Below are 25,231 nucleotides of genomic sequence, written 5' to 3'. Positions count from 1 at the left end.
CATATCTAATAGCTGACTTTATTACATCAAAGAGAATAATACGGTTCTGACCGCTGCTTTCTTGATTTCCTGAGGAAGTACAAGTAGCAGAGAGGAAAAAAATTACTCTTCTACCTACCAGAAAAGAACTTACAAGATGTGAGTTCCTGCTTAGTAGCCATGTACCCTGGAGTAAATGACAACTTCATGTATAAGATGGCTAATAAACTTGCACTGTAGTCTGCCTGGGATTGATCTGAATGGCTAAGAAAACATATAAACACATACATACCCACATACATATATGTAATTTGAAAAACGATATAATACTAGATGTAAATATCATAATAGTACCATTATTTGTAGTTGAAAGTATTAAGCTCCAACTCTGACTGTGGGATGTCAGAAAACTGTGACATCCTATGTGAGGAAAAGGGTGGCAATTATCCATGAGCTCTTTACCTTGCTTGTCCTTTACTTTTTAACTTTACTTGGAAAGCCTGCAACAGTGATGGCAAAACACAATGCTGCAGGATCCAACTTCTCCCGAAGCTCAGAGATTACCTGCAGAAAGTTAATATTAGCTATGGTGTTCTGCTCATTCATAGTAGGCAGGTACAGTCCAGTCTCTCAACCATGACAATCTCCTGAAAGACTGAGGAAGAAAAAATTTTAAACGTTGGACATTTTGAAAAATAGAGTTGTGAGAATAGCTAAATGCAATGTCGTAGAATGTCATATCCAAAATTTCAGAATTCTGTGAGGTACTACACAGAAAGAGTAAATGTAACTTATAGCAGCTTATATAGATCAATGAATCTGTTGAATAGCTCCATTTCCTCTTCTCAATGCTATCCGGATTAGTCAACATTCTCAGTTAGTCAGGACTTTCGGCTTCCAGACACCCGCCTTTAACACGTGCGATACCATCTGGCTTCCCGAGAAGCCCAACAGACGTGAGATGAGGCCGACTGCCTGGACTAGTTCATCGGGAAGGGGGTGAGGGTAAAAGCCTTTCTCATTTCCTCATTTTAACGACGCAGAAAGGTACCTGTGGGGACTATCCCATCTCAGGGCAGATGAGGAAGCCGAGGCTTGGGGCGCGGAGCCCCAGAGAAGAACGCCGACCGCGGCCCGGACTTAAGAGATTAGGTCGCAGGGGAGCGGGGCCTCGAGAGACTACGACCACTGCTCCATTTACTCACCGAGAAGCCGTCCTCGCCTGTAGTTTTCTTTCTTTCTTTTTTTTTTTTTTTTTGAGACGGAGTCTTCCTCTGTCGCCCAGGCTGGAGTGCAGTGGAGCAATCTCGGCTCACTGCAGGCTCCGCCTCCTGGGTTCACGCCATTCTCCTGCCTCAGCCTCCCGAGTAGCTGCGACTACAGGCGCCTCCACCACGCCTGGCTAATTTTTTTGTATTTTTAGTAGAGACGGGGTTTCACCGTGTTAGCCAGGATGGTCTCGATCTCCTGACCTAGTGATCCCCCCGCCTTGGCCTCCCAAAGTGCTGGGATTCCAGGAGTGAGCCACCGAGCCTGGGCCACCGCCGATAGTTTTCCACTTTCCCGCCAGGCCCGACGCCGCTCTGACGCCACTGAGGCGCGCCACGACGTGACGTCAACGTTCGCGCCGGAAGTGGAAGACCAGGCAGCCCAGCCGAAGGCAGTAAGCTCGGCTCACAGTCGCAGGAGAGTTCTGGGGTACACGGGCAAAGGGGCTTGAGAAGGCCCGGAGGCGAAGCCGAAGAGAAGCAACTGTGCCCTGGAGAAGAGAAGCTCGCCCATTCCAGACTGGGAACCAGCTTTCAGTGAAGATGGCAGGGCCAGAACTGTTGCTCGACTCCAACATCCGCCTCTGGGTGGTCCTACCCATCGTTATCATCACTTTCTTCGTAGGCATGATCCGCCACTACGTGTCCATCCTGCTGCAGAGCGACAAGAAGCTCACCCAGGAACAAGTATCTGACAGGTCAGCGCCCTCCCTTCTCCAGCCTACCTCACACCGCCGTGACCTTGGGCAAAAAAGTGCAGGAGTTGTGTCAATTTGCCTAGGTTCACGTCGCGCCCCCTCTGACAGGGTGACCTTACCCGTTACCTCTGTGTTTCACTTTTGTTCTCTGTGAAATGGGGATGATAACAGTACCTGCTTCATAGACAGGTAGGAATCAAATTAGGTGATGTCTGTAAGTCCCTTAGCACAGGATCTAGGACGTATTGAGTGTTGAAAAAAACAGTACTGTTAATCCTTTAGGTTAGTCGCCGACCCTCGGTGGGTTTACCTATGAACTGTTCCATCCCACCCTTTCGTTGAGAAGAGTGCCAGGTGCGTTACAGCGTTTAGTCTTTGTAACATCCAGTCAAGTGAGTGTGATAATCTGCATTCTACCAAATTACTGTTCCAGGCGTCGGGCCTGGTGAGACTGTCAGCTGAGATGCCAAGTACCAAAGCGCTTTGCAGTCTGTAAAACTGCCATTAGAGATGTAAGGAATTGTACTTATTTCCCCCCACTAGAGTGGAGGCAACTTCCTTACATATTTCATTGCAGTATTTATTTATTTATCTATTTATTTGCTTATTTTTGAGACGGAGTTTCACTCTCGTTGCCCAGGCTGGAGTGCGGTGGCGTCATCTCAGCTCACTGCAGCTTACGCCTCCCGGGTTCAAGCGATTCTCTTGCCTCAGCCTCCCGAGTAGCTGGGATTACAGGCCCGCACCGCCACGCCTGACTAATTTTTGTATTTTTAGTAGCGACAGGGTTTCACCATCTTGGCCAGGCTGTTCTCGAACCCGACCTCAGGTGATCCACCTGCCTTGACCTCCCAAAGTGCTGGGATTACAGGTGTGAGCCATGGCGACCAGCCCCTCGTTGCAATATTTATATACAGATAAAGGAATTTGAGATGATTATAGGTGGTTATCTAGACATGTACCCCCTCATATTAAAGTAATAGTTTTCTCCCAGCAACTTGGGATGCTGAGGCAGGAGGATTGTTGGAGACCAGCCTGGGCAACATAACGAGACCTTGTCTCTTAGAAAAACAAGCAATTTTCAGTCAGTTCTGATTACTTTCAGAAATCATCTCAGGTAAGTGCTACTATATCTTTAGCACCTCTCTCTCACATTAATTTCTCGTTTTAATAAAGAGAGTAAGCCTCAGGCTAAGAACTTTTCACAGGTAACAGTGTCTAGTTAAAATTTAATAATGTTGTTTTGTTTCTACTGTACTTAAGTTACTTTCTTTTTTGTGACAATACTGGATTTCCATTTGCTGGTAATTTAAAGATTCCTTTAAAATCATATAGATGGGGAAAAAGTTGATATATAAAAAGTATTAAATATGTAATGATACAAGCGTTGGACAAAAATTCTAACATGGCATGAGAGTGACTGAAGTTTAGGAAGCACTACTGTAACATTTTCAGTTAGTTCTTCCCAATTATGCCAAGAAGAATAATAACCATTTACTCTATATCAGGTACTATGTGAAGTACTTACATTCATTAACTTATTTAAAACTCAGAGCAACTCTATGAGGTACATATTGTCTCATTTTATAGAAACAGAGGCTTTAACAAGTTCCATCCCACCCGTTCGTTGAGAAGAGTGCCAGGTGCGTTACAGCGTCACACAGGGTGACATTTAGGACTTCACACCAAGCCTTCTGGGTATTGGGCTTTTTCCACTATACTACAGCGATCACTTTATCTTTCTGTAGCATTAGTTTCAGAACTGACCAGAGCCAGCACCCCACCCTGGAGCGAACCTTAAGAAGTCAGCTTACTGGCCGGGCATGGTGGCTCATGCCTGTACTCCCAGCACTTTGGGAGGCCGAGGCGGACGGATCACGAGGTCAGGAGATCGAGACCATCCTGGCTAACATGGTGAAACCCCGTCTCTACTAAAAATACAAAAAATTAGCTGAACGTGGTATGCTGGGCGCCTGTAGTCCCAGCTACTCGGGAGGCTGAGGCAATGGAATTGCTTGAACCCAGGAGGTGGAGCTTGCAGTGAGCCAAGATCGTGCCACTGCACTTCAACCTGGGTGACAGAGCAAGACTCTGTCTCAAAAAAACAGAAAAGAAGTCAACTTACTGGCCGGGTGTGGTGGCTTACGCCTGTAATCCCAACACTTTGAGAGGCCGAGGCAGGCAGATCATGAGGTCAAGAGATTGAGACCATCCTGGCCAACATGGTGAAACCCCGTCTCTACTAAAAATACAAAAATTAGCTGGGCGTGATGGCACGTGCCTGTAGTCCCAGCTACTCGGGAGGCTGAGGCAGGAGAATCGCTTGAACCCGGGAGGCAGAGGTTGCGGTGAGCCGAGATCATGCCACTGCACTCCAGCCTGGCGACAGAGCGAGACTCCATCTCATTAAAAAAAAAAAAAAAAAAAAGTGTATTTACCACAGAAAGAAAGGCTGTAGAAAAATGCGAAGTGGGGAAAGCTCAGACATTTAGCATTTTTTGGCACCTGTAAATTTTTCTTATTTTAGCCTTACATTAGCACTGAAGCAGATACTCCTAAACCCATTTTTACAATTCCAGGGAGCCTGGAAAAGTTAAGTAGTCTTCCCAAAGTAGGGAAATATTGTGCCTGTACTTGAACTCAAATCAGTCTCACTCCCAGGTTAAACCCTCTTCAACCATGATTCCTGCTGTCGTAGATTCTCTGCCATGATTTTCTGCCCATGGTTCACTATTAGAGCAATGGTTCTGAATTATATCAGATCCAAAGCTCTCTTTTGTAACCATAAAATGAAATTCACAGTTAGTGTAGTCTGTTTACAAGAACCTTTTTTTTTTTGGAGACCAGAGTCTCACTCTTGCCCAGGCTGGAGAGCAGTGGCGCAATCTTGGCTCACTGCAACCTCTGCCTCCCCAGCTGAAGTGATTCTCCTGCCTCAACCTCTCGAGTGGCTGTGATTAGCGGCATGCGCCAGCATGCCTGGCTAATTTTTGTATTTTAGTAGAGACAGGGTGTGAGCCATTGCACCCAGCCAAGAACGCTTCCTTAAGAAGGAATGTAACAGCCGGACACAGTAGCACATGCTTGTAATCCCAGCACTTAGGGAGGCTGAGGTGGGCAGATCTCTTAAAGTCAGGGGTTCGAGACCAGCCTGGCCAACATGGTGAAACCCCATCTCTGCTAAAAATACAAAAATTAGCCAGACATGGTGGCATGTGCCTGTAATCCCAGCTACTAGGGAGCCTGAGGCAGGAGAATCACATGAACCTAAGGAGTAGAGGTTACAGAGAGCCGAGATGGCTGCACTGCACTTCAGCCTGAGCCACAGAAGGAGGCTCTGTCTCAAAAAAAAAAAAAAATTCCACAGATTACCATAACGCCCCCTACAGGGCAGTAACACCCCCATGAAGAACCAACCACTGCTCTAGAGAAAATGTCTCTGCTCATAATTGCTGCATCCCTTAAGTGAGGTAGTTGGATTATACCAGCTCTGACATGGAGTGGCTCAGTCTCATCAGGTCATCATTTGACTTGAGCAAAATGCTGTACATGCTGAACCGGCCTAAGTCCAAGAAAAAGGTGTGTTTTAGTTGTAAAACTTTTTTTTTCTTTTTTTTTTTTTAAGTGACAAGTCTTGCTGTGTCACCCAGGCTGGAGAGCACTGGCACAGTCAAGGCTTACTGCAGCCTCAACATCTCAGGCTCAAGGATCCTCCCACCTCAGCCTCTCGAGTAGCTGGGATTATAAGCGTGTGCCACCACGCTCAGCTAATCTTTAAATTTTTTGCAAAGATGGGGTCTCCTCCGTTGCCCAGGCCGGTCTCAAACTCCTGAGCTCAAGTGATCCTTCCATCTCGGCCTTCCAAAATATTGGGATTATAGGCATGAGCCACTGGGTATAGGCATACCCAGCGATATAAAACATTTTTCTAAATATACTATAAATGTCCATTAGCAGCAGGGCACGGTGGCTCACACCTGTAATTCTAGCACTTTTGGGAGGCTGAGGCAGGCAGATCACGAGGTCAGGAGATTGAGACCATCCTGGCTAACAAGGTGAAACCCCGTCTCTACTAGAAATACAAAAAATAACCCGAGCGTGGTGGGACGCGCCTGTAATCCCAGCTACTCGGGAGGCTGAGGCAGGAGAATCGCTTGAACTGGGAGGCAGATGTTGCAATGAGCCGAGATCATGCCACTGTACTCCAGCCTAGGCGGCAGAGCAAGACTATGTCTCAAAAAAAAGAAAATTTCCATTCGCACCAGGTATGGTGGCTCAAGCCTGTAATCCCAGCACTTTGGGAGGCTGAGACAGGTGGATCACGTGAGGTCAGGAGTTCGAGACAAGGCTGGCCAGCATGGCGAAACCCCATCTCTACTAAAAATACAAAAATTAGCTGGGGTGGTGGTGCACGCCTGTAGTCCCAGCTACTCTGCGGGCTGAGGCAGGAAAATCTCTTGAACCCAGGAGGCAGAGGTTTCAGTGAGCCGAGATCACGCCACTGTACTCCAGCCTGGGTGACAGAGCAAGATGAGACAATGTCTCAAAAAAAAAAAAATGTTTTTTTAACAGGTATTAAACCAAAGCTGTAAAATACATGAATGAAATATATTAGACTAGGTTTGGGGATAGAGTATGTGTAAAAAATGGTTCTCAGACTTGACAAATATACTACTGACTTTTTGGAAAGGAAGAAACACTGATTCTTAAGAATTTGGAACTGTGGTTTGAGAAGTACTGACTTTAAAGTTTTATTCCAAGAAAATATCTTTCAGGCCTGGTGCAATGGCTCACACCTATAATCCCAGCACTTTGGGGGGCTGAGATGGGAGGATCCCTTGAGCCCAGGAATTTGAGACCAACCTTGGCAGCATAGTAAGACCCTGTCTCTGCAAAAAATAAATAAATAAATAAATAAAAGCTGTCCTTCAGTTGCAAATTACAAAGCTTTATAACAGTACAGAGACTTATTTTTAGATATTCATGAAAATAAAAATACAAAATTAAAAATTTCTTTTAGAATTTGCAAACTTCAGAGAACACAGCTATGGATCTCAGCTTAAGAAAGTGAGTGTTAGAAAATACAGGATAATTTAAGATTGCTTATTTAGGTCTTGAAATACCTCAGGGTCACAATACTCAACTTCATTTTTACAAAATTGTTCAGCAGTGTAATTGTAGGAGATTTAGATGAATTTCTCTTGATTACACTGCCTGGGAAAGTCTTGAGTTATCGTAGACCGAACAAGTGTTTTTTCGTTTGTTTTTCTGGAGACAGGGTCTTGCTTTGTCACCCAGGCTGGACTAAAGAGGTCGAGGCTGCAGTGATTGAGGCTGCGATCGCAGTGGTGCGATCATGGCTCACTTCAGCCTCGATCTCCCGGGCTCAAGTGATCCTCTCACAGCCTCCCGAGTAGCTGGGACTACAGGCACACGCCACTGCACCTGGCTAATGTTTAAATTTTTTTGTGGAGACAGTGGTCTCATTATGTTGACTAGGCTGTTCTTGAACTCCAGAGCTCAAGCGATCCTCCCACCTCAGCCTCCCAAAGTATTGAGATTACAGGCGAGAGCCACCACGCCTGGCTGTGAACAATGGCCTTTTGATGGCCTATCATGTGCCTTGCACTCTGCTGCATGCTATGGGGTACAGTGTAAGACAAGGTCACGACCCTGCTCTCAGAGTTTCTGTTCAAGTAATAAAATATGCAAAGGAAAAAATAACAGATACTATTAATCTAGTGCTTAGGATGTGCCAGGTACAGTCATATAAGATCATATATATGAAGAACTCAGCCTAAAATTCTCCACTTGACTGGGTGTGGTGGCTCACGCCTGTAATCCCAGCACTTTGGGAGGCTGAGGCAAGTGGATCACTAGAGTCCAGGAGTTAGAGACCAGCCTGGGCAGCATAGTGAGACCCTGTCTCTACAAAAACAAAACAAAACAAAACAAAACACAAAAGTTTGCCAGGTGTCATGGTGTGTGCCTGTAGTCCTAGCTACTCGGGAGACTAAGATGGGAGGATCACTTGAGCCCCAGAGGTCAAGGTTGCCATGAGCCAAGATTGTACCACTGCACTCCAGCCTGGACAACAGAGTAAGACCCTGTCTCAAAAAAAAAAAATCCTTCATTAGTTTTCTTTTGCTCTTAAGACAGTGATCAAAATACAGTGGGACCTGGCTGGGCATGATTTTTCATGCCTGTAATCCCAGCACTTTGAGAGGCTGAGGCAGGCGGATCATCTGATGTCAGGAATTCGAGACCAGCCTGGCCAACATGGTGAAACCCCATCTCTACTAAAAATACAAAAATTAGCTGGGCATGGTGGTGCGCGCCTGTAACCCCAGCTACTCTGAAGGCTGAGGCAGGAGAATCGCTTGAACTCGCGAGGCAGAGGTTGCACTGAGCTGGGATTGCGCCATTGCAGTTCAGCCTGGGAGACAGAGTGAGATTCCATCTCAAAAAAAAAAAAAAATACAGTGAGACCACATGATTTTGTATAGTCTGGCTCTTGCACACCTCTCAAGTCTTGTTTTCATCACATTTTCTATAGTTCTCCTTTTTCCAGTCATATGGCCTTTTCTCAGGTCCTCAGAGGCAGAGTGTTTACTTCTACGAGGCTTTTGCCCGTTTTGTTTACACCAGCACTTTGCCAAGGTAATCCTCACTCATCCTGAAGAGTCCAGCTTAATCCTACATCCTCAGCAAACTCTCAGACCTTGACTTTCCAGACTCCATCACCTCCTGGTTATGCACTCTTGCAATACCATCCATCTCTCTCTAGGACATGATAATTGAATTTCACATTTATTCCTCTGGTTATTTGGTTAATGTCTTTCTCCCTCACTAGACTTTGACCATCGTAAGATATTTGTATTTTGATCACCGTTCTTCATGTCACCTGGCACTTAGAAGTTCAAGAAATATTTGTTCAATGAAAGAATAAATCTACCCTTGTACAGAATATGAATAGAGACTTAGGGAATTTAAGTGACTTGCTCAAGATCACATGGCTAATAAGTGGCAGAGGTGGGATTGAACCCATGTGTTCAACTCCAGAGCTTAAGTTTTTACCCATTACTCTAGACCCAGTGCTTCTTATACTGTCAATGGTGAAGGACCAGTTTTGGGGTTTTTTGTTTTTTAAATTTCTAATCTCTTATAGGCTAATACTTTTGTAAAATATTTTGATCATGTATTTGGATGTTGTGACAATGTCAAATTATTATAAAAGTCTCTAAATCCTTACTCTCAGTGTCTGTGCTTATCACAGACTAGCATTCACCACACTTTGAGTATCTTTAGACTAGCATCCAGGGAGCAGAATGTATTACATGTTGCCTCTGTAGCCCTGTAGATAAAGTAGAGAACTGTATAGCATAATGAGCTCAGGAGGAGGAAGCAGAGAGAATTCCATGAGGGCTCCAGGCATTGGGAAAAGCTTCGTGGAGATGCTGAGACTTGAAGAAGGTGTTAAGGCATGATGGAGTAGAACTCGGAAAGGAAAGGGCACTGGAACATTCCCAGCATGTGGAGAAACTAGAATATGTGTAGTGTGACAAGGGAAACCCTGGGGTACTGACTATTTAAAGCAAGTGGTTTGTATTGAGTAGAGACAGGAAGCCAAGCACAGTTTGTTTGTTTGTTTGTTTGTTTGTTGTTGTTGTTTTTTTTTTGAGATGGAGTCCCGCCCCAGGCTGGAGTGCAATGGCGTCGTCTCGGCTCACTGCAACCCCCCACCTTCCTGGTTCAAGTGATTCTCCTACCTCAGCCTCCCGAGTAGCTGGGATTACAGGCACAGGCCACCACACCCGGCTAATTTTTATATTTTTAGTAGAGACAGGGTTTCATCATGTTGACAAGGCTGGTCTCAAACTCCTGACCTCGTGATCCGCCCGCCTCGGCCTCCCAAAGTGCTGGGATTACAGATGTGAGCCACCACGCCCGGCCCCTACCAAGCACAGGTTTTACTATGTTCATTTCTGTTCATAATTTTTTTTCACGTTTCAAGACTATTTCCATTACTTTAAGGGCCTTTTCCTCTTTTCCTCCTTTAATGAACTTTTGAGTACCTAGAAAAAAATTAATATTTTGATCTCTGTTTTGTCATTTGCATCTTAGCAACACCCATTTGTTGCATAACACTGTATTCTTTTTTTTTTTGTTGGAGACAGGGTCTTAACTGTTGCCCAGGCTGGAGAGCAGTGGCGCCATCTCAGCTCATTGCAACCTCTGCCTCTTGGGCTCAGGTGATCCTTCTACTGCAGCCTCCTGAGTAGCTGGGACTACAGGCACGTGCCACCAGCCTGGCTAATTTTTGTATTTTTTTTTTTTTTTTTTTTAGAGACAGGGTCTTGCTATGTTGCCCAGGCTAGTCTCAGACTCCTGGGCTTAAGTGATCCACCTGCCTTTGCCTTCCAAATTGCTGGGATTAGAGGCGTGAGCCACTGCACCTGGCCTAGCACGATATTTATTGATCAACTATGGCTCTAATAGTTGATTTAAGATCACCTAGTAATTTCATTTATTTATTCAATAAATGTTTACTGAGAGCTTTCTAACAGTCTGACTTCTGGGTAGATTTTCTATTTGTCCATCAGATAGCAACCCTCTCAAGGCCTGTTCTCATTTCTCTGTAGGTAATAAGAAATTCCTTCTTTTATCCTCACTCTTCTCCCTTTCTCCTGACCCCAGATCTCCTGAGCAGTGTTCAACTATTCTTTCCACTCAGAGAAAGTGTCTTCCTAGCTTATTATCAAATAAGAAAAAGCTGAGTGTAATGTCCCAAATGTACCTAACTCTGAAATATTTATGTGTTCAGAAACACAGTCACTTTTGAAAAATACTTTTCTGAAAACCTAGTAGTTAGGTTAAATAAGTTTACGTTGGTTTTAAAGATACTTGTATTTTGGGAAGTTTCCACACAGAGCTGTTGCCAAATAGGCCCTCTCTTGTGTTTAAATAGGTCTTCTACTTGACTCTCCCATTTTCTTCTAGTGTTTCACTTTTTAAAATCTCATTGTGTTGGTTGTATTTTTCAGTCAAGTCCTAATTCGAAGCAGAGTCCTCAGGGAAAATGGAAAATACATTCCCAAACAGGTACTCATTTATCTTTTATTAAAAAGCTCCACGATTCACTGTTGGGCAGTAGATATCTGAATGTTTTATAAGGGGGCTCTGGGGAAAGCTAAAGGTTGGCAACTTTGTAATTAAGCTGTAGCCTGGTGGTGTTTGCTCTCATGGTGACCTCACCCTTCTTAGGAAATTGTTTTTAAATGTGACTCAGCTAAAGTGTCAGGTCGCCTGCCAAGTAGGCTGACAGCTCTGAGCGGAACAGCATATCCTAAAGGCCTTCTGACTAAGCCCCTGGGGAGTAATTTAACAGTTTGCTGTGTCATAGTTCTTAGACTTAAAACGCTTTTTTTTTTTTTTTTACTAGTCTTTCTTGACACGAAAATATTATTTCAACAACCCAGAGGATGGATTTTTCAAAAAAACTAAACGGAAGGTAGTGCCACCTTCTCCTATGACTGGTATGTTTGTTCCCTTCACTCATCTTTAAGGAAGATTTTTAACATGGGTATTTGAGTGGGGTGGGGTAGGCAGGGAGGGTGTCATTTTATTTAAATGTTAAATTGCAAAAGATAGTAATCTTAGACCTTAGAAATCATCTGATACAGGGATCTATGGAAGTGGAATTCTCTTTTTCAGTTAGATTTTCTGAGAACCCCAATGTATAAAGTGGATTAAAAAAAATAGTTCTCAGCTGATGGAGTGGGGAGGCCAGAGCTATTGTCCCTGGGTCTCTCCTTATTGCTGTTCTCAGGACCCAGGATTCTAGGGAGCACAGTTGGAAAAGCATTCCAGCCTGGCTGTCACCCAGTGCCTGGATCCCCTTCCGATAGATGGCTGCCCAGCTTCTGCCTAAATGAGGAAGAGTGCAGTACTTCCAAGATGTGCCATTTTGTTGACTTTGTTGTTAGACGTGATTGTTTGGTCTACCCTACAGTTTTGGCTCTAACATTTTCTACTTCCACTGATCCCAGTCATGTGAAAAATATAGCATGTTAAAAGTAAAACAGGCCAGGTGTGGTGGCTCACGCCTATAATCCTTGCATTTTGGGAGGCTGAGTCAGGTGGATTGATTGCCTGAGGTCAGGAGTTCAAACCAGCCTGGTTTACATGATGAAACCCCGTCTCTACTAAAAATACAAAAATTAGCCTAGCTTGGTGGTGGGTGCCTGTAGTCCCAGTTACTCCGGAGGCTGAGGCAGGAAATTGCTTGAACCTGGGAGGTGGAGGTTGCAGTGAGCCGAGGTCACGTCACTGCACTCCAGCCTGGGCGACAGAGCAAGACTCCATCTCCGAAAAATAAAAATAAAAATAACTAAAAGTAAAACAAAGTCATTTGTTGTTCTGTGTTGACTCCTCTCATTTTAGTGCTATTCACTTCTTTAGGTGAGATAACCAGCTATTTTAAACCCATACGGAAGGTATTATAATTAATTTTTTTTAAGAGTGACTAAGGTTGTATGGAGTTAATTTTTTAACAAGTTTTTAAGAAAATTTACAAGAAACAAAAGACCATTAAATATATGAAAAGTTACTTGACCTCACTAATAATCCATGGAATATCAATTAAAACAAGATATCTTTTTTTTTTTTTTTTTTTCTTCAGAAGGGAGTCTCGCTCTCTCACCCAGGCTGGAGTGCAGTGGTGCGATCTCAGCTCACTGCAGGCTCCGCCTCCCGGGTTCACGCGATTCTCCTGCCTCAGCCTCCAGAGTAGCTGAGATTACAGGCACCTGCCACCATGCCCGGCTAATTTTTTGTATTTTTAATAGAGACGGGGTTTCACCGTGTTAGCCAGGATGGTCTCCATCTCCTGACCTCGTGATCCGCCCGCCTTGGCCTCCCAAAGTGCTGGGATTACAGGTGTGAGCCACCGTGCCTGGCCAAGATATCCCTTTTTCTTTTTTTTTAGCCCAGTAAGCTGTCAAAAGATTGAAAAGATTGTCAGGATCCACTAGTGTCAAGGTCGAGGAAGTTAGGCTCCCTCACCATTGGCGGGAGTGGCAAGAGGTGGGGCCTTGCTGACAGTCTGACAATATCTATCAATTTTAAATGTACAAATCCTTGGACCTAGAAATTCTAAGAAATTCTCTTACGGAAACACATAAACATGCAGATGTATGTGCAAGATAATTGTCGGCAGCATCATTTATCGTTTATTGGCAAAAACAATGGAAACAATCGATAGGTCTACTCAAAAGTGATTGGTGTGACCACACCATGGAATCCTATGCAGACATTAAAAATATTGAGACTGGGTACGGTGGCTGACGCCTGTAATCCCAGCACTTTGGGAGACCGAGGCAGGCAGATCACTTGAGGTCAGTCACGAGTTCAAGACCAGCCTGGCCGACATGGTGAAACCCCGTCTCTACTGAAAATACAAAAATTAGCTGGGCATTGTAGTGTGTGCCTGTAATCCCAGCTACTTAGGAGGCTGAGGCAAGAGAATCACTTGAACCTGGGAGGCGGAGGTTGCAGTGAGCTGAGATCATGCCACTGCACTCCAGCCTGGGCGATAGAGTGAGACTCCATCTCAAAAAAAAAAAAAAAAACGCCGGGTGCGGTGGCTCCCGCCTGTAATCCCAGCACTTTGGGAGGCCGAAGCAGGCGGGTCATGAGTTCAGGAGATCAAGACCATCCTGGCTGACACGGTGAAACCCCATCTCTACTAAAAATACAAAAAATTAGCCAGGCGTGGTGGCAGGAACCTGTAGTCCCATCTACTCGGGAGGCTGAGGCAGGAGAATGGTGTGAACCTGGGAGGCAGAGCTTGCAGTGAGCTGAGATCGCACCACTGCACTCCAGCCTGGGTGACAGAGCGGGACTCCGTCTCCAAAAAAAAAAACAGTTTACAGAAAATCAGGAGAAAGTCCCTGGCAACAGAGGTAAAACTTAGTGGTTTCTTGTTTGTGCTTTTGTCTTAGATCCTACTATGTTGACAGACATGATGAAAGGGAATGTAACAAATGTCCTCCCTATGATTCTTATTGGTGGATGGATCAACATGACATTCTCAGGCTTTGTCACAAGTAAGTTACAGACCCAGCCGACTTCATGTTACCCAGAGAAATTCAAGTGCTAGTGAGACACTAATATCACAGGTCCTGTGTTTTCTTTTGTAAACTGATAATAGTCCTTGAACAAAAAATTTAATATGTGATGACTTTTACGGCTTTTGCCCAAAAATGATCCTAAGTTCATGACGTGGATGCTTTTTAGCCAGATTAGATTCAAGCAAGTGACTTGCTAGCTTACTTCCAAAACTAATACGGTATTCTCGTTGAGCAGGATAAAGGGAAGCGTATTTCTATTTTGACTTCATTTGCTAGATGTTAGGGTGAGTTTTCTATTTGTTTATATGTTGATTCGCTTTTAATCAATTTGGTTTCTTATTAACATAATTCTATGCTTATATATTCCACTTAGAGTTTGACAGTTTGCTGCAAGTTTTTTCCAAATTTCAGGTCACAGCTCAGTTTGAGTCCCTGCTTCCTCAGTAAGCTAGAGGCAGGTATTATTCAGGGAAACTAGAGCAGAGTGGCATTTTGACTGTCTTTTCTTCAGAAATTGCCACAGATTTCCTTGTGGAAGTCGTTTTCCAAAAGCTATGTGGCACAGAGTTCCCACCTCCTCTGAGAAAGAGTCACACTTATTCTAAAAATAAAACAGCTCAGAGTGATTGTGAACTTTTTCTTCTCTGCAGCCAAGGTCCCATTTCCACTGACCCTCCGTTTTAAGCCTATGTTACAGCAAGGAATCGAGCTACTCACATTAGATGCATCCTGGTAAGAACTTTCTTTTGTTTAATAAAAACACAAACCACACTTTGGGAAGCCAAGGCGGGAGGATCACTTGAGCCCATGAGTTTGAGACCAGCCTGGGCAACAGAGTAAGACCCTGTCTCAAGAAAACGAAAACAGGCCGGGCGCAGTGGCTCACGCCTGTAATCCCGGCACTTTGGGAGGCCGAGGTGGGCAGATGATGAGGTCAGGAGATCGAGACCATTCTGGCTAACACGGTGAAACCGTCTGTACTAAAAATACAAAAACTTAGCCAGGCGTGGTGGCGGGCGCCTGTAGTCCCAGCTTCTCGGGAGGCTGAGGCAGGAGAATTGCATGAACCCAGGAGGCGGAGCTTGCAGTGAGCTGAGATTGCACCACTGCACTCCAGCCTGGGCGACAGAGCGAGACTCTGTCTGAAAACAAACAAACAAACAAAAAACGAAAACAAAAACCTCACAAACCAAAATCTAAAACCAGTGTCCCTTAAAGATGAGGATTTCTGGCTGGGTGCGGTGGCTCACACCTGTAATCCTGCACTTTGGGAGGCCGAGGCGGGCGGATCACCAGGTCAGATCGAGACCATCCTGGCTAACACTGTGAAACCCCATCTGTACTAAAAATACAAAAAGTTAGCTGGGCGTGGTGATGGGTGCCTGTAGTCCCAGCTACTCAGGAGGCTGAGGCAGGAGAATGGCATGAACCCAGGAGGCGGAGCTTGCAGTGAGCTGAGATGGCACTGCTGCACTCCAGCCTGGGCGACAGAGTGAGACTCCATCTCAAAAAAAAAAAAAGATGAGGATTTCTAATTTGCATACTTCATTGGAATCAGTTTTTAAAGTTTTTTGGGTTTTTTTTTTCAAGACAGAGTCTCACTCTGTCGCCCAGCTTGGAGTGCCGTGGTGCGATATCACTGCAACCTCCACCTCCTAGGTTCAAGCGATTCTCCTGCCTCAGCCTCCCGAGTACTTGGATTACAGGTGTGCACCACCACATCCAGGTAATTTTTTAATTTTTCGTGGAGACAGGGTTTCACCATGTTGGCCAGGCTGGTCTCGAACTACTGACCTCAAGTTATCCACCTGCCTTGGCCTCCCATAGTGCTGGGATTACAGGCATGAGCCACCACGCCTGGCCAAAGTTTTTTTTTTTTTTTTTTTTTTTTTTTTCATTGAAACTCCACTGAAAATGCCATGGGTGGTTTATGGCAACTTTTACATGAGTCTAGCAAAAGGAAAGAATGTGTCACCTCTTTTCTATCACAATTGGGGGCTTAAGAATGCAGGGGTGGATGTATCAACCCCCAGAAAGTTAAAAGTTTAAGCCAGGAATTCTGGCCAGGCAATCATTTTTAGTAATACCGTTGAGCTTATGGGAGTGGAAGTTTGTATTTTTTTTTTCCAAAGTACATTACTACTAATGATAATAGTTTTCATTAGTTCTGGTCGCTGGGCTTAGCGTTTTCCATATTTTACCCTCATAGCAACCTATGAAACCTGTGTAGGAATTGACATTTGATGACAAAGTCTGTTCAAATCCAGCACCCATGTGTTACTTACCACTCTTTATAATTTTTTAAAAGAGATTTCTCCTTCTGAATACCACTATTTTTTTTTTTTGAATGGCAGTATAAGAAAAATTAAAATCTGAAAAGCTCTTAGAAAATACTGCTACAATATCTGGAACCTAGTAATGCTGCTTCATGTAGCCTCTCCAGACTCTTTTGCCTGTGGCTTCCCAAAGACTGGCATAAACAAGAGGAAAAGAATAATGGACAAAATGGGGATTACTAGTGGTAATCTTGACTACTTGGTTTGAGCAGAGCCCTCTAGGATGTGTGGGAGGAGCAGGAAAGGCCAGAGGCTGGGAAGTCTGGGCCATGCACAGTTCTGCTAGAGAAGAAAAGCTGTACATTATATGAGTAGCATGAGTCTATTCTACTTTTACCTTCAGTCTCATTGGGCTAAACAAAAACTTCATGGGTTGGAGAAAAGCTTATTTATCTTTTCTCAGCATCCAGAGAGGCATGTGACTGAAATGCAGTCATGGACAGAAGGGAGACTGGAACCTGAGTGTACAATTACCACTGTGGTGAGATCAGCAACATTGTATTCAGACAGGCCATTTACTTACCTACAGCCTATGGAGTAACCAGAATAGACTCTTGCCCTTATGTGACCCACTTGTTGGAATGAGTGTGGATCTTTCCGTTTATCTATCACTTTCCATACGCATTTTTGTTTTTAGTTTTTATTATATGCAAGCATATTTATTTTATGGAGGTTGAGTAGGAAACCTAAGCTAAAGGAAGCCTCAGTGATATAGTTCAAAACTTGGAATGGCTCTCCCAGTAGCTATAGTCCTCAGTACTGTATTTCCTGAAATCCACATCTCATCCCTTCTTGTAAGTATGGAACACACCCAGTGGCTCACGCCTGTAATCCCAGCACTTTGGGAGGCTGAGGTGGGCGGATCACTTGAGGTCAGGAGTTCGAGACCAGCTTGGCCAACCCCATCTCTACTAAAAATATAAAAATTAGCCAGGCATGGTGGTGTGTGCCTGTAGTCCCAGCTACTCAGGAGGTTGAGGCAGAAGAATCTCTTGAACCCAGGTGGCAGAGGTTGCAGTGAGCCGAGATTGCGCCACTGCACTCCAGCCTGGGTAACAGGGTGAGACTCCGTCTCAAAAAAAAAAAAAAAAGTATGGAACACACCAACACTTGTGATTTCCTCTAGGGAATGGAATTCAGAATGGGAGTCATCTTTGGATTTTTTGAAATATAGTTCTGTATTGGTGAGACTGCTTTAACAACTTGTATTTCTTCTGTGGTTGTGCTTTGGATGAATATAGCCCATCCAAGGTGACTTCCTTACAAACACTGAACAACTTTGGGTGGTAGGGAAGTGGGAACTGCATTACTCTCTGATATAATAACTAACCACACCATTTTCATTTTGCTTTGCCAGGGTGAGTTCTGCATCCTGGTACTTCCTCAATGTATTTGGGCTTCGGAGCATTTACTCTCTGATTCTGGGCCAAGATAATGGTAAGAAGCATGTCAGGTTTACTAAGCAAATACTTCCATAGATGAATCATCCATATTAGAGCCAGAAAAGTCTCGTAGGTTGTGCTGTTTGTTACCATAGTCAAATAAAATGTTTCCTTCCTTCAGTTTCTGAGGTATTCTGAAAGAGTCTTAAAAATTCCGGGGGTCAAACTGAAGATCTCAATTCTCTCTGGCAATGACTGGGACAGTATTTGATTCCCCAGAGTCTGATACCATCATGTGAGGGATCCAGCACCAGCAGTGTAAGCCTGTGAACCTAAAGCTTAAAGAAGGCCTGGTTTGTCAGTTCATTGACTAGAGCCCTTGCCAGTACTAATCCTTGCTCTCTTGTTTACTGGCTGGGACCTCAGAAAAGTTACTTAACAAGTTACTTAACTTCGAATTCTCTATTTGCTTATCTGTAAATAAGGACTTTATTAGTTAACCTGTGGGGTTGTTAGGAACAGATGAGGAAAAATATGCAAAGCACTTAGTGAAGTACTTGGCATGCAGTAGTTGCTCAATAACTGGTGGCTGTTATTGTTGAAATTTGAAATAAAGTTTAGAGCTTCCTTTAGTGATCTCTCTTTTGCTGTTACTGTCCCCATTTTTCAGGAGACACAAAGTGACTTTCCTAGAGTCACATAGCCAGTGGGTGACAGGGCCAGCCAGTGAGGCTGTAGTCCAGTTCTCTAATCTGTGTGAAGCCCATTCTTCCCCTTGGGTGCTGGGGTGCTTGCTGAGTCCTGGCACTCATGTAAGTGTGTCTTATGCTACAGCCGCTGACCAATCACGAATGATGCAGGAGCAGATGACGGGAGCAGCCATGGCCATGCCCGCAGACACAAACAAAGCTTTCAAGGTATACTCCTTCACCTTTCAAAGCCGCAGCAATGCTCTGAAAGGTGTTACCAAGAGCTATTTTAAAAATAGCTTCCTTGCAGGGAGTGTTGTGTGGTTCCATCGTTTTAATTTAAACTTAGTAAAAACATAGTTTACACGTCTCTCTTTCCTGAGACAGAATCATCTATTAAGTAAATGGAAATTCTTGGTGCTTTTACTGGTTTTTAAATGCTCACTGGAATTTAATCCACACTATCAATGATGCTGTAAAATAATCCAATCGGAGGTGCCAGGTAAACATTTAGAATAATTTGAACCTTTTTGAACCCCATAGACATCAGATATAAATTGCATTAAAAAAACAATACTAAGAGCCTTTTCACAAAAAGGTTCTAGAATTTGCAAAATTTAGTATGATTTTTGTGGAACAAAATCTCACTGTGTTTCATGATAGAAACTAAAAGAGAAGGGAAGTTCCGGCCGGGCACAGGGGCTCACACGTGTAATCCCAGCACTTTGGGAGGCCAAGGTGGGCAGATCACCTGAGTTCAGGAGTTCGACACCAGCTTGGACAACATGGTGAAACCCTGTCTCTATTAAAAATACAAAAATGGGCCAGGTGCGGTGGCTCACGCCTGTAATCCCCGCACTTTGGGAGGCCAAGGCGGGTGGGTCAGCTGAGGTCAGGAGTTCAAGACCAGCCTGGCCAACATGGTGAAACCTCTTTTCTACTAAAGATATAAAAAAAAATTTGCTGGGCATGGTGGTGGGCACCTGTAATCCCAGTTACTCGGGAGGCTGAGACAGGAGAATTGCTTGAACTCAGGAGGTGGAGTTTGCAGTGAGCTGAGATTGATTGCACCATTGCACTCCAGCCTGGGCAACAAGAGCAAAACTCCGTCTCAAAAAAAAAAAAAAAAAAAACCAAAAATGAGCTGGGCATGGTGGCATGTGCCTATAATCCCAGCCACCCAGGAGGCTGAGGCAGGAGAATCACTGGAACCTGGGAGGCGGAGGCTGTAGTGAGCCAAGATCGTGCCACTGCACTCCAGCCTGGATGACAGACCAAGATTCCATCTCAAAAAAAAAGAGAGAGAAATTTCTCAGCCTGATAAAGGACATCTATGACAGACCCACAGCTAACATCATACTCAATGGTGAAAGACTGAAAGCTTTCCCTTTAAGATTAAGAACAAGACAAGGATGTCTGTTCTTGCCACTTCTATTCAGCATTGTCCAGGATGTACTAGCCAGGGCAGTTAGGCAAGAAAAAGAAATAAAAAAGTCATTCAGATTAGAAAGGAAGTAAAACTATCTCTGTTTGCAAATGGCATGATGTTGTATATAGATCATCCTAAAGAATCCACAAGAAAACTAACAGAGCTAATAAATAAGTTCAACATACAAAAATCAATTGTATTTCTATACACTGGTAATGAAGAATTGGAAATGAAAGGAAAACAATTTTATTTATAATAGTATCAAAACGAATAAAATATTTAGGAACAAATATAACAAAAGAAATGGCCGTGGCCGGGCATGGTGGTTAACGCCTGTAATCCTAGCACTTTGGGAGGCTGAGGTGGGCAGATCATGAGGTCAAGAGATCAAGACCATCCTGGCCAACGTGGCGAAACGCCATCTCTACTAAAAATACAAAAATTAGCTGGGCATGGTGGTGCCTGCCTGTAGTCCCAGCTACTCGGGAGGCTGAGGCAGGAGAATCACTTGAACCCGGGAGGCAGAGGTTGCAGTGAGTCAAGATCGCGCCACTAGACTCCAGACTGGTGACAGAGCGAGACTTCGTCTCAAAAAAAAAGAAATGGCCTTTTGTTAGATTTAAACTGACATACTGAAAAATTACAAAACATTGCTGAAAGAAATTAAAGACTTAAATAAATGGAAAGACATCCATGTTCATAGATTGGAAGACTTAATATTGTTAAGATGGCAATACTCCAAATTTATCCACAGATTGAACACAATCTCTATAAAAATCTTACTTGCCATTCTTGCAGAAATTGACAAGCTGCTTGTGAAGTTCATGTGGAAATTCAAGGGAATCACAATAGGCAAAAATGTTGGCAAAATTGGAGAACTTACACGCCGTGGTTTTAAAGCCTATTACAAAGCTGTAGTAATCAAAACTGCACAGTAATAAAAACTGGCATAAGGAGAGATATAGGTCAATGGAATAAAATGGAGAGTTCAGAAATAAACACATCTATTTATCATCAATTGATTTTCAAAGAGGGTACCAAGACTATTCAGTGGGGAAAGAATAGTCTCCATTCAACGAATGGTGCTGGGAAAAGGATATCTACATGCAAAAGAATGAAGCTGGGCACCTATTTCACACCATGCACAAAAGTTAAGTCCAAATGGTTCAACAGGCATGTTAGTGCAGAAGAAAAAAAAAATTAGGTTCAAATTAGCCAAATGTGGTGGTGCATGCCTATAGATGGGGGGACCACTTGAGCTGAGGAGTTTGAGGCTGCAATGAGCTGTGATTGTGCCACTGCACACCAGCTTGGGTGACAGAGCGAGACCCTGTCTTGAAAAAAGAAATCAAATGGGTCAAAGTCCCAAATCTTTAATATTGCATGATATTACTTATATAAAATATTTGGAATAGGAAAATTCACAGAGACAAGAAAGTAGGTTAGAGGTTACTGAGGATGGGATGGGGAGCAGTGGGGAGTAATTGCTTACTGTGCACATTTTCTGTTTAAGGGGACTTAAAACTTTGGAAACGATAGTAGACATGGGTACACATTGTGAATGTCATTAATGCCACTGAATTTTACATCTAAAATGGTTAAAAGTGGTGTATGTTATGTTACATATATTTTACCACAATAAAAAAATAAAAATTTGGCTGGGCACAGTGGCTTACACCTTAATCCCAGCACTTTGGGAGGCTGAGACAGGCAGATCATTTGAGGTCAGGAGCTTGAGACCAGCCTGGCCAACATGGTGAAATGCCATCTCCACTAAAAATATAAAAATTAGCTGGGCATAGTGGTGCCTGCCTGTAATCCCAGCTACTCAGGAGGCTGAGGCATGAGAATTGCTTGAACCTGGGAGGCAGAGGTTGCAGTGAGCCGAGATCGCACCATTGCAGATGCAGAGGTTGCAGTGAGCCAAGATGGCGCCACTGCACTCCACCCTGGGTGACAGAGTGAGATCACTCTGTCTCAAAAAAATAAACAACTAAAAAACAGTGAGAGGGCTGGGCATGGTGGCTCATGCCTGTAATCCCAGCACTTTGGGAGGCTGAGGTGGGTGGATCACAAGGTCAGAAGTTCAAGATCAGCTTGGTCAACATGGTGAAACCCCATCTCTACTAAAAATACAAAAATTAGCCGGGCGTGGTGGCGGGCGCCTGTAGTCCCACCTGCTTAGGAGGCTGAGGCAGGAGAATTGCCTAAACCTGGGAGGCGGAGGTTGCAGTGAGCGGAGATTGCGCCACTGCACTCCAGCCTGGGTGCCAGAGCGAGACTCCATCTCAAAAAAAAAAAAAAAAAACAGATACCACTTCATGCCCACTCAGATGGTTACAATTAATAAAAAAAAAGATCAACAATAACAAGTGTCGGTAAGGATGTGGAGAAATTGGAACCCTATTGTTGATGATGGTACAGCCACTTTGGAAAACAGTTTTTCTGCCTTTCCTCAAACAGTTAAAACATAGTTACTATATGATCCAGTAATTTCACTCTTAAGTAAATACTCAAGAGAACGGAAAACGTATGTCCACACAGAAACTTATGTGAGAATGTGTTCAGAGCATGATTCATAATAATCAAAAAGTAGACATAACCCAAATGTCCATCATCTAATGAATGAATAAACAATGGAATATTTTGGAATATAATGTACATTGTATGTACAGTAGAATATATACAATGGAGTGTTATTCAGCTATAAATAAGAGTGGAATACTGAATCATGTTAAACAGGGAAGAACCTTGAAAACATGCTAAGTGAAAGAAAATAACAAAAGGCCACATATGCCCAGAATAAGTGAAAAAAAGATATGGAAGATAACGTAGTAGTTGCCAGAGGTTGTGGGAGGTGAATAATGGGAGCTGTCTACTGTTTGGTATGTGGTTTCTTTTTGTTATGATAAAAGTGTTCTGCAATTAGATAGTGGTGGTGGTTGCACATATGAATATACTAAAAATCACTAAATTATACACATTAAAGGGGTAAATTGTATGACATGTAAATTATATCTGAAAAACTCACTCATGAGCTAACATTTGTATTTCACATTAAATAAGCTTGCTCTATCTATCTATCTATCTATCTATCTATCTATCTATCTATCTATCTATCTAGAGAGGGTCTCACTGTGTCACCCAGGCTGGAGTGCAGTGGTACAATCCTTGCTCACTGCAGCCTCGAACTCCTGGACTTAAGCATTCCTCCCACCTCAGCCTCAGTACTGGTGCACGAGGAGCCAGTACTACAGGCACACACCACCACACCCAACTAATTTTTTAAAAAATTTGTATAGAGATGGGATCTCGCTGTGTTGCCCAGGCTGGTCTTGAACTCCCATCCTCAAGTGATCCTCCTGCCTTGGCCTCCCAAAGTGCTAGGATTACAGGTGTGAGCTACCACATCTCGCAAGCTTTTTTTTTTTTTTTTTTTTTTAAATTTATTTTTAAAGACGAGATATTACTATCTCTAGGCTCATCTAAAGATAGGTTGTCCAGGGCAGTCCCAAACTCCTGGGCTCAAGCTATCCTTAGCCTCAGCCTCCAGAGTAGCTGGGACTGTAGATGCATGCCACTGCACCCAACTCATAAAGCATTTTTTAGACACTCACTAATTTAAGGCAAAGTAGTCAGATTAATAGAATATTTGAGAAATGTAATTTCTTGGAAAATTCTGCAAATTTATTTCTGCTCAACATATTACTAGTTTACATCTAAATGATTATATGCCAAAAACAGTTTTTTAGTTCACACCATCAAAGTCTTTATTCCAGTGATTAAAAATTACTGGACTCCCACAAACTGTAATGAAGTGCCATTGTGTGTCTGGACATAAGGTTGGAGGAAGTGTTCTTAGGCCCACTGAAGATACCCTGGGCCATTTATGTCAAAGCATCGTGGACCATGCACCATTTAAACCAGATGGCAAGTCCCTTGATTAAAGAGCTGAGAATCAGCACTAATTTGTCTGTTGTACATCCCTCAAGAGTACTGTGGGGCACAAAGGTGCTTAGTGAGTGTGAGCTGATAGATGGGTTAAGCGCTGGGGACTTTGCAGTCAGACCACAATTTAAATCTCAGCTCCATTAGTTCCTAGTGCCAGTGGCCTTGAACAAATTATTTGACCTCTTAGTCTTAGTCTCCTTATCTATAAATTGAGGGGTGGCAGGAAGAGGGGGAGGAGAGGATGGGGGTAGCAGCATTTCCCTTGTAGGATTGAATGAGCTTATACATGCAGATAGCTCACTCCAGCTTTTGTCCCAGAGTAAGTGGTCACTAAAGGTTAGCCACAGCTGTCAGTAACAATTCCCTCTCTTCCTGCCTGGGTGTTCTCTTCCATTACAGACAGAGTGGGAAGCTTTGGAGCTGACGGATCACCAGTGGGCACTAGATGATGTCGAAGAAGAGCTCATGGCCAAAGACCTCCACTTCGAAGGCATGTTCAAAAAGGAATTACAGACCTCTATTTTTTGAAGACCGAGCAGGGATTAGCTGTGTCAGGAACTTGGAGTTGCACTTAACCTTGTAACTTTGTTTGGAGCTGGCACCTCTTGGAATAAAAAGGAGGATGCACGAGCTGGCAGGCATGCAGCAAGGCTTGTTCTTGTCTGGGCTGGGTTCCCCTTTATGTTTGAAACTAGAGGAAATAGGAGTATGCTGGGCAACTTGTTATTTTTAAAATGTTGTAAATGTTCCTTCTGGTGAATCTAGTAATGAAAGTCAGAGAAAGGGGGAAACCTCAGGCTACTGATAATATATAAAATCTTGGCCAGGCGCAGTGGCTCACGCCTGTAATCCCAGGATTTTGGGAGGCTGAGGCGGGTGGGTCACGAGGTCAGGAGTTCAAGATCAGCCTGGCCAAGATGGTGAAACCCCATCTCTACTAAAAATACAAAAAAAATTAGCCGGGCGTGGTGGTGGGCACCTGTAATCCCAGCTACTTGGGAGGCTGAGGCAGAGAACTGCTTAAACCCAGGAGGCAGAGGATGCAGTGAGCTGACATCGTGCCACTGCGCTCCAGCCTGGGCGACAGAGCAAAACTCCATCTGAAAAAAAAAAAAAAATATATATATATATATATACACACACACACACATACATATATCTTAGCAGAAGCCCAGTCTTCAAAGGAAACATTGTTAATTATAGCTAATGATTATGTGCAGTCAGCCTGACATCTAGCCACAGTAAACTCCTGTTTTCTTGGGATCCAAACACCCTGTGTTTTACCATTAGTTTTGTTAGTATTGTTAACTTTCTTTACACAAGTAAACCATTTCCACTACCAAAGGTTTAGAAACTATGGATGAACAA

General features: G+C 43.7%; 1 protein-coding gene across 1 annotated transcript; it reads left to right on the top strand.

Moving 5' to 3' along the window:
* The first annotated feature begins 1,539 nt into the window (after window positions 1-1,539).
* EMC3 (ER membrane protein complex subunit 3) lies at window positions 1,540-24,500 on the top strand. Its single transcript, XM_516272.9, has 8 exons — window positions 1,540-1,945; window positions 10,990-11,047; window positions 11,388-11,481; window positions 13,948-14,052; window positions 14,727-14,808; window positions 17,770-17,849; window positions 18,629-18,711; window positions 24,263-24,500. The coding sequence occupies exons 1-8, from the start codon at window positions 1,791-1,793 to the stop codon at window positions 24,389-24,391; spliced, it is 786 nt and encodes a 261-aa protein (XP_516272.1). The 5' UTR covers window positions 1,540-1,790; the 3' UTR covers window positions 24,392-24,500.
* The last annotated feature ends 731 nt before the right edge of the window (window positions 24,501-25,231 follow it).

The sequence above is a fragment of the Pan troglodytes genome, chromosome 2 (assembly GCF_028858775.2).
Source record: "Pan troglodytes isolate AG18354 chromosome 2, NHGRI_mPanTro3-v2.0_pri, whole genome shotgun sequence".
Taxonomy (NCBI): Eukaryota; Metazoa; Chordata; class Mammalia; order Primates; family Hominidae; genus Pan; species Pan troglodytes.
Note: the sequence above shows the minus strand (reverse complement) of the source record. Positions and strands in the feature narration are given on the sequence as shown.